Source organism: Polyodon spathula, chromosome 3, assembly GCF_017654505.1.
Source record: "Polyodon spathula isolate WHYD16114869_AA chromosome 3, ASM1765450v1, whole genome shotgun sequence".
In the NCBI taxonomy this organism is placed as follows: Eukaryota; Metazoa; Chordata; class Actinopteri; order Acipenseriformes; family Polyodontidae; genus Polyodon; species Polyodon spathula.
Window position 1 is genome coordinate 52434541 of NC_054536.1, and position 14929 is coordinate 52449469.

At 36.7% G+C, this 14929-nt stretch overlaps 1 protein-coding gene across 29 annotated transcripts in view; it reads right to left on the minus strand.

Annotated features, from left to right (window-relative positions):
* Window positions 1–776: 776 nt before the first annotated feature.
* Window positions 777–14929, minus strand: part of LOC121313165 (band 4.1-like protein 3) — a 115196-nt gene continuing 101043 nt past the window's right edge. For 7 of the 29 annotated variants that reach the window (XM_041245415.1, XM_041245412.1, XM_041245422.1 and 4 more), the window contains 13 exons: window positions 14867–14902; window positions 14543–14608; window positions 13721–13912; window positions 12934–12978; window positions 11697–11801; window positions 10502–11179; window positions 8785–8901; window positions 8051–8209; window positions 5388–5516; window positions 5015–5113; window positions 3902–3982; window positions 3478–3594; window positions 777–1920 (listed from right to left, as the gene is read on the minus strand). In XM_041245415.1, the coding sequence (XP_041101349.1) occupies window positions 3484–3594; window positions 3902–3982; window positions 5015–5113; window positions 5388–5516; window positions 8051–8209; window positions 8785–8901; window positions 10502–11179; window positions 11697–11801; window positions 12934–12978; window positions 13721–13912; window positions 14543–14608; window positions 14867–14902 (1818 nt within the window). In that variant the 3' untranslated portion in view covers window positions 777–1920; window positions 3478–3483. The remainder of the gene's footprint in view (window positions 1921–3477; window positions 3595–3901; window positions 3983–5014; window positions 5114–5387; window positions 5517–8050; window positions 8210–8784; window positions 8902–10501; window positions 11180–11696; window positions 11802–12933; window positions 12979–13720; window positions 13913–14542; window positions 14609–14866; window positions 14903–14929) is intronic. The other 22 variants (XM_041245432.1, XM_041245417.1, XM_041245429.1 and 19 more) reach the window with 9 other exon arrangements.

The following is a 14929-nucleotide window of genomic DNA, read 5'->3' on the forward strand; positions in this document are numbered from 1 at the left end:
CTGCCCCGATTTCTGCCTTTCTGATTTTTTTCCCCAGATCAGATTCCTGGCCTAAGCTTGAATTTGGATATGAAAAAGAGTATATTCTGTTTCCAGCCGTGTGGGAGTGTCAGTGTTTGGGGATTTTCACTAAACTCCAAAAAATAATATAAAAGTACACAACATAACACTACTGCATCTTACGGTCAGAGTTCAGTTTCACTATGTCATTTCACATAGCATTAGTTCCCCCACTCCCAAGAAAACACCAACTCCTTACTATTTCTAACAGCTTCTACCAGCATCACACAGGTATACACCTATTGATTTAGACCAAGCCAAATCTGTGCTGGCCAATCAACAAATTCCAAAACCGAAAAGTTTAAAGTCTGTATCAAGCAGGTCTGATATGCACCGCACACATCGTAACACATCAGTGCCTCCATCTTTAGAACAATATTTGTGTAATATTTTGCTTGGTTTTGCAGTTGCATTTGACAGTTAAAGTAACTGCCACACACATCCCAGGAGTGCTGATAGTGACTGTGTTTCATAAGATGCACGTGGACTGGTATTAATCTGTTGTAGTGTGGTGACATCATTATGTACTGGCATAAAAAGATCTTCAGTTGTGTTGTGTGTTTACTACACTCTTCAATCATTTTGCCTTCTCTACACTTCTCAGAAATCAGACTGTACTGTTTACATTCTGTAAAGATCCCGGTTTACAATTCCACCACCTCCTACATTAAGCTTGTAGTGACAAGTGTGAACAAACAAAAGGGCAACCAGTGTGGTATTATCAGTATATTTTATTAAAAAGAAACGACAAATTCATTGAAATGCATTTACCACTTTTATTTCACGAATGTGGAAACATATATTTAACATGTATGGTACTGCAACTGATGATGGGATGGAATAGTAGTACATCCTTGACTTGGATCCTTTTAAACCACGGGCACTAATATATTTTTTAGCTCACACTGAAAGTTGCCGTTCTCTGTACAGTTTAAGGCTTGACTCTGCACAAGGAAGTCAAAGTTAAGTGATTTATTTGACTCCACAGCAAGTTTCTGTGACTTATGAACAGATTCCACATACAATTACTCTCATAATGTAAGTTACAGTCTGTTCTGCAAGCAGCATAGTCTCTTATCTTTTAGATTCTTTTGCCATTACAGGAATACTATATTTAGCCTTTCACCTTAACTTGAAACTTAGTGGAAAAACAAAAATGATGTGATTCAAGTAAAAAATGGCTAAATCATTACATAAGAATAGTACTTTTCTGCTAAGAAGCAATTGTATGTACCATAATAATTCATTTCAAAGTTTAAGGTTCACTGTTGTTTTGCAGGCAATATCAGTAAAATCAGATAAAATCCAGTTACAAGGTTCAAAGTGTTTGAGTAAACAGATGAGCTCAGTAATGTTGGCACATCTAATGCGTGATTAAATATTATGCAAATTGCATGTACAGCCTATAGCATTTTGGGGGTGATTTTATTATTATTAAAAAACAAAAAGAAGCCACTTAAAATTATTTACTTGATAACTCATTACTTTTAAAAGGCAGAGAATTCAAAGTTTTTTTTTTGTTTGTTTATAGCTCTACTGCCATTGAAATGAGTGTGCAGGTATATTAGGAACCTGGGTAATTTCATCATTACCTTAAATTTAAAAAACAAAAAGAAAAAACAAAGAATGCAGCATTGCTTAAATTTTCATGCAATATGCATTTTCCAATGTTTTATTGGATTGATTTAGATTTACGTAAGCCAACGTTCATAGAGTAATCGTGTAAGGGTGCTATTTCCTATGAGGTGATCCAATGCAGTGAGATAGTGAGATATTGGTATATAAAATCAAAGCTGACTTCACAGATGTCCTTATTCTTCATGATGTGTAACAGGTTCTTCTGAGGTGCAAGCTTTATTCCTAAAAAATAAATAAATAAATAAATAATAAAAAAAGCATGCATTTCAGTCACAAGATCTTTTACCAAACGTGTTTTATAGACCACACTTCCTGGAATCATAATACTTTGCTTCAATGTGCAAACTGCAGCACAGATGACGAACACCTCCACCAAACTCTATCCTCATGAGTGACTGAACAGTGCGTCATTCTGTTAACAACCTGCAATCATGTATTTATTATTAAAACAAATACAAATATGTTAGAAATACTTTACCTTGTATAACTCAACAAAAGGCACCTCATTCAATATGGAGTTCTGTACATAACAAGCTCAACAGTTTGGTGTGACTAAGGTATAACGGTGATGTTACTTGCTAAAAACAAGTGTAGGTGTTTTCAAGTCCATATAATTGCATGTGAAAAATGATGAAGTTCAAGGGTGCAAAACCAGTGTAGAAGGAAAATTCACTAGCCTTTCAAGCATTTCACCTCCTGGGGTTACAAGTTTTACTTGCGCGTTGAAATGGAAACATGTTATTAAACAATGTTCTGTGCTTAAAAGCTTATAAAATGCATGCAAAATGTACTGCTGTGCTGGCACATGCTCATACACCAAGCTCATACACCACACACAATGCTCAGCCTACACCAAACACACAATGCTCAGCCTACACCAAGCACACAATGCTCAGCCTACACCAAGCACACAATGCTCAGCCTACACCAAGGACACAATGCTCAGCCTACACCAAGCACACAATGCTCAGCCTACACCAAGCACACACAATGCTCAGCCTACACCAAGCACACAATGCTCAGCCTACACCAAGCACACAATGCTCAGCCTACACCAAGGACACAATGCTCAGCCTACACCAAGCACACAATGCTCAGCCTACACCAAGCACACAATGCTCAGCCTACACCAAGCACACAATGCTCAGCCTACACCAAGCACACAATGCTCAGTCTACATACTATTCCAGTGCTGACTGCTTTTTCGTGCTGCAAAACTGCATTATTATCCTTCAACAGATATAATGCAAAAAAGCCCACTGCTTCAAAATGCAGTGGATTTTGGTTATTCTCCAAAAAAAAAAAAAAAAAAAAAAAAAAAAAAAAAAAAAGACTTTAAAATAATTACAGATTAATGCATTAAATAGCAATTGTTAAGAAATTAAAAATAAGTAAATAAATTGAACAATAAAAGCAAGGATTCATGGCAGTGAGGGCTGGTTAGGAGCACAGACGAATGGAAGAATAGCAGCCTAAAGCCCCGCTAACTGGCATACTTTCATTTTGTTTGACTTATAATTTTCAAGATAACCTCATTTTAGACAATTGAGGGGTTTACTTCTGTGATTACTTCTTTTTTGTTTAACTGCCATTAACTTTTGATTACCAATTCCAATTCCAATTCCAAAAAAGCAGTTTCCTTTAGTGAAAAACAACTGAACCGCTATTTTCATTTCTTTGCCAGTGAGAGGGTCAGTTTTTGGTGATATAAAGGGTGGAGGTCCTGCGGCTTTATTCCCAGTTGGCAAGCTGACCGGCTGAGTGCTGCATTCCTCTTACCTGCCATCACTCTTCCCCATCCTCAGGCGTGATCTCTGTCTCTTTATGTACCACTACTTTGGTCACTGACATGTCAGGGTGCTGCTCTTTGGCTTCTTTAATTGCCTGAGCCAGGGCCTAGCTCAAGGAAACCAGAGTAGTGGGAAAACAAAGAGGAGGTGGATCATGCATGATCAGAAGCAGGGTGGAGAATCATGGTCATTTGCATAATTTACAAAGGATAAACGTGATTACAACAGAATTATCAATTGAAAAAAAAAAATTAAATCACCACAGCATGCAAATCAAATCTAATTTCTTGAGGTACGTTTTGATTTGTTAAATATATCATTTTTATAGATTTTTAAATATATTAATATATTAATATATTTAATATATTACAGTGCACATAAAAAAAAAAAAACACAAACAAAAATAATCTTACCTGGTCATGGTCAATGTCAGCATCCCCCGTTATAACAATTCTCTTCTCGATTCTTGTTTCTGAAATGCCTCCCTTTACAGTCTATGAATGAAAAAAAAAAAGAGTCATTAAAGTCATTAAAATTCCCCCCTGTAATTTGACAGTACAAATGTAGCACTCTTTCGAACTGCCACCTTACAAGTTGTCCTGGAATATTAGCCCCCTAAGGACAATAACCTAAACTTTTGTGAGTGTGTTTAACAAGCTGAGGCAGGGTTGAACCAGCAAGTGCCAAAGTCAGCATTGTAACCACACAATGTTTTTGAGCTTACATCCCATGACCTTCACAAAGTAAACAGGATGCATACCAGCAGTGCAAAACAGAACACTGTGTTAAAAATGCATTCAGCCCACCAGTGAATTGATTGCCCATAGCCGACTCCAATAAATTAATCTGTTTCCTTCCCTCCGACCTGAGATGCAGAAATGCATTTATCCTATAAATAAACCCAACTCTCACAATATAACATTAACCCTTTGCGTTCCATCTATTCAGCGCCTGTCAGGCGTATCACGTCCAATTTATGTTCACACAAGCTGTTTATTTTACACACACTCTTTAAAAGTAATTTTATTCACAGTAAAACAGGTTTAAAAAGGCACTGCACATCAACAGTATGCTCAGTACTGCATCTCCAGCCCTGCCCCACTCCTTGTTCACTGTATTTACCACATATCTCTTCATAGTCGTGCATACTGATAAATCATCTCCTGATCACTTGTTTTATCACTGAACTCCTCGATAATGCTATCCAATTCATTATTCTATTACTATAACATCTCAAAGAGCTGGGCAAATGTCCGCGATTTTCTTTGAGTGCTGGATGCGGAAGCAGCTATCTTGTTTGTTTATGTCCGTGTTATGTTTGTGGTGAAGGGACTATGCGTATTGCTCAGATCAACCTCTGTTTTGTTTTTTCTGGCTTCTATCGGCCTCTCTCAGCTATGGAAAGCTTTTATCTCTTTTTTCTGGAGAAAAAACTAATAGGGACCGGTGCTTGACGTCTTTTTGATGACCAGATGACCAGAAAGGGTTAAGAGCAATCCTGCTTCTTAACTGTACATTGGTGTTACCTTTGTGATATGTGTTGTAGTTGTAGTGCTTGTCGTTTCTGACGTGATGGTCTGGGCACTCATTAGAACACCTGGTTCTGCATCGGCACTGACATCCCCCTTAAGGATAGAAAGCAGAGAGAGTAAACATCTAAGCAAGCCAATATGTTGCACAACACACAGACATACAAGCCAAATGTATGCTTTAGTCATACAATATCAAACAGAACAAGGATACTAATGCCAAAAGATTGGCAACTCTTACAAATCATTAGTACCTACATGTTTATAGCATTATTGTTATTAGGCTCATGTTCACCGAAATTTGTCTATTACTATACACAAGTAACAAACAAAATGCTATAACATTACCACTTTATTACCACTATATTACCTGGGATGACTCGTAAGTAATGGTTTTTGTCTCTGTGTGAATTACTGGCACTTCCTTGGTGGTGATCTCCTCTCTTTCTTCCTGAGCGGTACTGCCAAAACTCACAGATTCTGTTTTCACAACAGGTGGCTGTTTAAATAAGTACATAAATAAATAAGGTTGCACCAAAAACTTCAATAAACTAATCACAGTATTCTCTGTATTGCACAAAACTATTTACACACACACAAAGCAATATATGCCAGCCAAAAATTTGCCATAATAAGCAGGGTGAGCAAATATGTCTAGGGTTTAATGTAGTAAAAAAAAAAAACACAAAAACAAATTTAGAATGTTCAATTATCTTCCCTCATCGCAGCAACTCCCTACAACAGCCCTGAAAATTGAAGATGGGCATTCTCCGATTCCACCCCCGAGCTAATTGTCTCTTTACACTCTAGAGTTCAATGGAGAATGTCAGTGGGCTACCGGTCTTACAGGACAACGGTCAGCACTGTAAGTAGCATGGTGAAGTGAAGCAGTCCATGAGTGCCAGGGTCAATGTGACAATTCACATGGGATCCCAGCCACTGGCATATCCATAACTAATTTGTGCCACTGCACACCAGGCATTTTGTGCCTTTACCCGAGGTGAACCACGTTAAATCTATTATTTTTTTTAATTTTAATTCAGTAGTTTGGGACAAACACCAATCACGAAATGTTTTAGTACAACTATTTATTGTGGAGAATGCAGAGAATGCAATATTACAGAGAATTATGTTGTATATACACTTTCATTTGGCAACAAACCTAACTTGGTTTGACGGCTCGCTGACTGGCAAGGCGGAGACCCCCATTGATAAAATACAGAAATTGTTTTTAAGAAAGGTGGAGATGTGGAGCTGGTGGGTTACGATGAAATCAAAATGTAACTGAGAGGAAAGTGAAGAGGGTATTTATAGTGCTAACAATCTTAATTAGCTAACGTGTACAATGAATGATTCAATTTGGTGACAGATTGCTGTCTGACCCTCCTCCCAAACTTTAATTATAAATATCAATGTTGTGTTTGTCATGACAATTGCTTCATGAATGTAACATAAATATCCACCAAATTCAGTCTGAAATTAAATAGCTGCGCAAGAAAGTACATTAGTTTAAAATTGAAAAAAACATTAATGTTCCATATTAAATTTACAACAACCACATTAAAGATGTCTGAAAATGATTTACAAAAGGAAGCCCACACACATGCTGCATTTAGTAAATTAGTTCTTCATTTTTCAAGCTTTATAGCTACCAGGGGATGTGCACTACATTACATATATCCAATAATCTACTGCATCCACTACTGCATTCAATTTGGAAACTTAATGGTTACATGACTGCGTACGGCTCCCTTTGGTAATCTTACTGAGAATGGAGAATATGTGAGAATGCACTAGAGTTAAAAAAAAAAAAGTTGCAAAATCAGTTCTGCCTTCACCAGCACCTATGTAACTTTGTTTTTGTTTTTATGGCTCTCGCTTAGTGTCGATGGAATTAAACTGCTGATTTGACTTCCACAGACTCCTTGTTCTAGATGATACTTTTAAAAGACATATACTTCAGCTTTCTTTACATTTGGGTCGACAGGATTGAATCAGCAGTTTCTTACTTGCAAAATTGGTGACCTATTCCTAAATTAAGTAGCACCCCACCTCACAAATACGCATAAACCTAGGAACGATGAACAGAATTGACTTTCTGTTAAAGTATACAGTATTTGTCTGTTTTTTTATAAAACTCTATTGTATTGCAACTTTCTTTTAGTCAAATTGATACTAAATTACAATACATATCTTAACTATGATGTCCAAAATGTCTTTCAATTCTACATTTATGGAATTACACCATGAGCAGTAAATATAAAACATTTTAATGGGTGTTAAATATAGACTAACTGTAACAAGGCTTATGTTAAGAAAAGCAACAAGACAGAAGCAGAGATTATAAATTCAGCCCTTCCATAATTAAAAAAAATCTTCATGCAGCATGCTGTCAGTAAAGTTTGTACAATGAAAGAGATGGTTAACAGTTAGTTAATGACAGGAAAGAAGCCATTGAAGGAGTTGGAACAATGTCCCGCTCCAAATGAAATGACTTAGAAAGTGTAGGACCATCTAAAAGCATGGCTTTCAAAAGAAATTTCTTCAACTTAAAGTAGTATATTTTAAAAAGAATATAAGTTTACTATACCATGTTTCTTTCAAAACTGCACACTTGAGACCCAGAAAATGAATGGATGTGCATGATGGATACAATTTATGGAATTATTTCATTAACTAGAATTACTTTAAGAGTGTCAGGAGTTTCTAAGTGTCAGAAATGGACCACAATAAAGGAAGATTGCATAGGGGTGTTACCTCAAAGTGAGGCTTATCTGAAGATTCCTCCGACATCAAGGCCTTTGCATCTTGCTTTTGCCTTTGTTCCAGGGAAGATGCATCAACACTCCCAACCTGGTTAGTTACAGCTTGGTTGCCCTGATCCCTCGCCTCTTTGCTAGCATCCTTAGCCTCTGAAGAACCCTCTTCCCCTTTCTGGCAAGATGGAGCAGCAGAGTCTGCATGCACTGAAGCAGCAGCAACAGCAGCAGCAGTAGCAACAGCAGCAGCAGCATCGCATTCAAGGGCACCCACATTATCTGCAGCATCACTTGCATGCATATTCAACACACGATCCTCCTCCTTCAAAATAAACGTCTCCTGAACAACCTTCATCATGGATTGCTCCTGCTGGTGAACCTCCTGCTTCAATATTTGAGAGATGCCTTTCCGCTCCACCTTCACATCCGATGTCTGTAACACAAAAGAAAAAATGGAACAGATAAGACAAGTGGTTACAAAGAGAAAGAAAGTGTAGGGCTAGGGAAACACTGCCAGTGGGTTATGAGGGACTTAGAGGATGAAGTGTTTGCAGTCAAGAAGTATCACTGAATGGTTGCAATACAAAGTTTGTTAAAATCGAGGATAATAACTGGATAGGCAAATTGCATACGTGATCCAATCTACCTGTTCACAGAATTGCTTTGGCTCTACTTCTGTAAAGAGCATGTGAAATATACAAGAAAGGCACCAGTCTGCTGCAAATCATTTAGTTGCATCTTATTTTTTTTATTTAGCATGATGTACGACAATTATTTGATATGTAGGTTCCATTAATAAGCTTTGTAATTTAAAGCAGTATTCCTATAAATGCCCTGTAAAAAGTAAGTGAGTATTTGGGGGCTAGTGGGTATTTGTATTTATTGAAAATTGTTCTTAAAACATTGTGTGGTTTGGGTTTAGGGCGTACATCAACATCAAACCACTTCAGGTATTCAATTAGTTAGGTTATGCAGTCTGAAGGTTATTGTTCCAGAAAAAAAGGCCACCTGAGCCAAACTACGTGAAGCAGAAGTAGCCCATTCCACATTGCTGTATTGATCTCTTGCTGAGTCTATTAAAGTGGAGAAGTCTTTATCATCCATTTCACCAGAGGTCTGTTTAGTCTAAGTAGACAAAGAAATGTACAGTCAACAAATACAAGATATACGACAAACACAGACAACAGGGCCAGACTTTACACAATCAAAAGAAAGAAGTAGGCTTAGGATTATAATACATAGGGACTCATTTACAAAAGGGCACTAAACATTAAGGTGCACCATAATTGCAATTAGTATGCATGTTGATGATTCCCGTACTGTTGCAATTTTATTCATTATTGTGTGAAATAGTGGGCACATTATGGAGCACACTCATTTTATTGTGCCACACTATGGTAATCACAATGAATATGTGATTTGTATGGTAATGCATGATCATGTATTTAAATGAGGTACCCCACTTTGAATATTGAGATGACCTTTATTCACACGGTAATTAGTTTGTTTGAAAACCAGTCCTTAACCACAGATAGGCGCATTATTTAAACCTATTTTTCTGGGCTGAAATCTACGTGGCATCATGGAGGGTTTACTTGCATTAAAGTTTTCATGCAGAGCAGTGAAAAGTACCGTAAATAACAGGTTATAGAAAGGGTGAATAAATGTTATATATTCTCTATATTCTTAGATTGTATTTTATAATTCATTACATTGGTACAAATAATAGAATGGTTAAATAAAACACTGGACCAAACAAAGTATTATAATCTAAAAAACCTCCTCCACTAGAGTTTCTAACTCCTTTAGTTTACACTGCCTCTGCCTGTCCCCTGCGGAGGGCTGCGTCTGTTGATCGCTCATTTTAGGTCAGTGTAAGCCACCTCTACTTTTTACAATAAGCCGACTGACCAAAACGTACGCCTGGACTGCTGGGGCTTTTTATATCAAAGTGGTCACAGGTAAGTCTTGGACATTATCATGCACAAATAAAATTATCGCTCACAATACATGTAGTGTGCACGCTGTGGTATGTAAATTAGCCAAATAGTGTGCACGTAAATTAAGGACAGTAAATTTTAATTTATGATGCACATCAGGCTTACTACCTAATGTGCATGTTACAGCTACATTTAGTGCCCTTTCATAAATGAGGCCCTCGGTGCCTTATTCATAAAAGTTAACAGTCTAAAAAACTTAATTGTTGGTGAATCGTCAATACTTTGCGGCTAGTATTGTTTTGTTTTTCAACTGCAATTATTAAAAGTTGCAATTTTTTAAAACATACTTAACTTTTTTGAATTTGGCATATATCATTTAAAAAGCAAAACAAAGCAGCTGAAACACCTGTAAGCCCAAAATATAACAACAGCCAAACTGCGGACTACAGAAGCAGTGCTATGTCAAGTCAGTTCTGTCAAGCAAAAAAACACCAGTTTCACTTGGAAATAATCCTGTGAAGCCAAGCAGTCTGCATCTCCACAGATCCTAATGAGGGGATATCGCGTGCGTCTTGGGAGTTTAGGTTCAGCTTAAACAGCCAATGACACAATATATACTAGGGTGAAAGATTTGTGTCATTTTAGTCATAACAGTGAAGCAAAGCAAATCAGAGCTTTCATCGAGAAGTGAAAAAGTTGGCCCAAAAAGTCATGCTGCAAATTTTAACCAAAGGGGAGGGGTGGGTAAGGGGGCACATCACATCAGCACTAAAGCCATTATTTACCACCACTCTTGTAGCAGTTGAGGATTCGGTTACAAAATGAGGAGTAGCAACAGTAAAAGGCTGCTCTCCATGACGTTTCCACTGGGCTTTGTCATTCTGTATGACATCATCCATTTGCAGAACCTTGTCTTCCAGGTGACCAGCACCTTCCTTCAGGATATAGTTGCCTTGTTCATCATGCAGATCTGTGAAAACTGTATCTATAAAATTTTTTGTATAGGATTCAGAGGCAAGGGGAGTCTCTGCTTCTTTGATCGTTACCAAAGCCACTTTATCCCCAGACGGTGTCGTTTTCTCAGAAACGGGCTCCAGAATTTCATACTCAGCCGAAACAGGAATTATTTTAACAGTGGAAGAGTAGTCCATCTTTCTTTTAGCCTCCTGTGAGGAGTACTGCACAGACTTATCTCCATCTCTGACCCGCGTTGTCATGGTCACGATTTTCCCAGATTGGGTATCATATGACTTTCCCAAGGTGTACGCTTTCTGTTTTAGCTCTTCCTCCTTCATTTCTCTTCGGTAGTCTTCAAAGGTTTTGATTTTACTGCCACGGCTGCTTTGAGCTTCATCAGAAACAGTACTAGTGACTGCCTTTACTTTATAGGTGACAACAGTGTTCATTTCGCTTGGGACTACCTTAGTTGGCATTTTGTCTACAATAACCCAGTCATCAGAACCCTATATTCGAAATATAAAAACTATATTAGCAAAGAAATTGCTTTAAAACTGCGAGTTCATCTCAAGTAGTTTAATCATAAATTCTAAAGTCAAGATATACTAATTACATGAACAATTACTAAATAAGCCTTTACAAAAATATATAGAATGCTCCCTAGTAATTTCACAACTGAATAATTTACAATGTTGTTAAATCACGGTTCAACTGTATGGTTTCCATAGGTTACAGACTATAAGTTAGGTCGGCTACAACAAATAACAGAAATTGAGGAGGAAAAACAGATTTCCCAGTACAGTACCTAACTTCATCCCCTGTAGAAAAACAATTTGGCTTCAGTCAAGAAATCTATAGATCCAACTTAAGTCTCAAATTTAGAATTAAAAAAAGTAGTTTAAAAAAAAAAAAAAAAATTAAAAAAAAAAAGTGTCATACAACACAAAAATGCCACACTAAGCCTTGCCTATACTTATGGTGTAATTTTTTTTTTTTTTTTTGTAAAAGTTATATAAAAGTAACCTCAGGGTATGATGGAATAGTCTTCAGCATCGTAATGTGATGAGAAGAGGAGATCATGCTGCCAGATGTAAACCCCTCTTTCACAGTCTTCTCACTGTCCCCAGGCTAGGTTAAAAACCATGGAGATTCCAAACAGCAGCGTCAGTGTAAATGCTAACTCCTAACTATTGACTCAATATTTGTATGTTCATTTCAAAACACTACATGTGAACCAGCAAGCAGTGGCAACACTAAAAGGGGCCCATTAATGATAACGTGGATAGTACACCACTGAAAAACCTCAGGTAAAGGGAAAAGGGGGTGGTACAGTAGGGGAAATGAACACAATTAATTCAATGTCAGTTTCTGTATAAACATCAGTACTCTCGTCTAAAGAAAATCATACAAGGCGTTCTCCGAAGTAATTTGCTGTTCTTTATTTTCATCCCAATTTAAACCAGCAATTGTATGGCCCATGCTCAGTCACTTCAGCGGCTGCAGCCATGCAAAGACACATGAATGTGTATCAGAATTAAGAGAAAAATACATGAAGAAAAACACAGGAACAATGAAGGTGTGGAAAGATACAGCAGTATGTGAACAACAAAGAACAAGAATACAAAACAGAGGGCTTGATAAAGAAATAAAACACGGGATACATGAAAGTTATTTTGCTTTAATACAGATGTGCCCTTCTAGAAGCCAATTTCACGATGAAGACACAAAATATTTTACACTGCCTTAATCGTATGTACTTTACATCATGTTAGGAACTTGATCAAATAAATGGCCGAGTATTTATAAAGGCCTTATAAGCAACATTTAGAAATCTATATTCTTAATAGCACCAGCATTTTTAGCGCTAGCACTGTTATCACTGACCCCCCTTTTCTATGGTTATAGATATTTTGGTTCTTTGCTTCTATTTTCTATTTCAATTTAGAATATGCAGATATTACAAAAACAATGATACAGATAGTCACCTAATCAGTTCACGTGTTGTAGTTCAAACTCTCTGGTCAAGTTGCAATTGGTCATGTGCCTTACAGCAATCGTACCAGGATTTAGCATGCCATCTTCATGTAAATAATGCACAAAGTGAAGAATCCAAATGTTCTCAAGACAATAAAACTGTGCCATGAAGAAATTTTGTAGATGTGTTTTATCATGAGTTGAGGGTCTTAAAAGACCAAGACAGGTTGAGGTAATGAGGTATCCACACAATGAGAAAATAACATAGACTGAAAACAAAACCTACCTGTAGGGGTTCATCTGCTTTTAGCTTAGCTGACTCTTCTTTGGTCTGTTTGTCAAAACACAATATAAAGTCACAAAAAGCAAAAGTAAAATCAAACAAAACTGTTATCAAATAAAACTACACCCCCTCCAGCCAAATTCAAGACTAAAAGTTTGTTAGATGTAAATAGGTCACAACCATAAAATATATTCTTTTTTTAAGGTAATTTTTCAATACACATTCTTAAATAGGTCATATTTCATATTAGAAGTCACCAAAGAGAGACTCTGTGTAATGTGCAGACATATAGCATGTTAAACGTAACTTGACAAACTTACTAGCATAGACTTACTAGCATAGACTAAAAACAAAACACTATACACACACTTCTTGCTTGAATATGCAATGTGATTCTTGTTCAGATTTTGACAACAGCAGATATGTAATTTGCTTTTCATACCCCCCTTACAATCAGTATATTTAAAAAAAAAAAAAAAAAAAAAAAAAAAAGAAAAAAGAAAAAATATCAGTATACTAAACTGCTTAAGAGGCCCTTTTTTCACAGGCAAGGAAATAACTTTGATAATTGTCTTGCTTGGGAAACACAGATCTGATATTAAATGTAAGGAGACATGAAGCAAAGACTAACATTACAGCCTGGTTCGGAAAAAACTCCACTGGTGCATGCACTGTTTGGAGTGATCGAGGTGGCAATAAAGAGAATGTTCCCTGAATTTGTGTAAGAATGGGGCATTTTCTGAACTTTTTTATGGAGTCAGTATTTATTAATAGAAGCAGGAGAACTCACTTCCTCCGGGACAAGGGGTTCAATCATTGGAGCGTCTTCCAGTCTCAGGGCAGTCCGCACTGGGGACGTGGAGAGCCTCTTCTCCCACTCAGTAAGTCCACTGCCATCTAGGGTTGTTTCCAAAAAGGTTCGTTTCAACTCGCTGATGTTGGTTTGGTGTTTCAATAACTCTTCTTCAGTCTTAATTGTGACCTAAGTAATAAAAAAACAGATAAACGGTTAAAACATACTGGAAGAAAAACACCAAGCTTCAATCAGCCCAAAGGCCATGTGAATTCTAAATGGTTTTAGAGTGGATGAACATTCATTAGTACAAGTATATCTCTACAAGCCAACAATCATGCTGCTGATTGCACCAAATAATATTCGTATGAAAAATGATGCATCAAAATGAGTAAAGGGATGGCTAACCATTTCCTGTTTACATTATAATAACATAAAAATTTCTTTACAAACTTAGTGGTGCAAAAAGGTTGAAATATCTGAGTGCTCTAGACATAAATAACATTTCAGACTTACAGAAGCTCTACATTAAAATTCTACTGATTACAATAGTTTTTTTTACTGATTGAAGCTGTTAAGTCAAGCCAAGCATTAGAAAACATTTGTTTAAATTAAAAGATTAATATTATAAACAAAAACCATTATGAAAATCAGTGGTTTCCTATGAACAAAGTGAAAAGTCAAAATCTTAGGTTTGGTTAGTCGTAAGGCTATCCTTTATCAGGCTAAATGGCAGAACCATATGCCTCCATGCATCACACTCCAAGCTCTAGTTGTGACCCAAAAGACAAACATGCACTTTTTTTTTTTTTTACCAACCTCTAACATCAGATTACTATGTTTGACAAATACATTTTCCCCCTTTATTTGCTTTATAAAACTATTCTGTAAAATAAAAAGATAAAAAAAAATCTATTTATTTATACATTTTAACAAGATTATTGGGGGCAAGCATTCATTTTCTTACAATTTTCTTTTCCGGCTTGTGGAGAAGAAAAAAAAAAATCAAAAGACAGAGAAAACAAAACAGAAAAAATAAACAATAAAAACCACATCTTTAGAATAACTCCAATATATGCACATGTTACCATATTGAAATGTTTGCTGTGTGAAATACACTATAATGATAGCATTCCCTGGTACCTGTGGCTTTATTTCAGATTCATCTTCTTGATCCGACTGTCAGCATTAAGCAGGGTTGGGAAA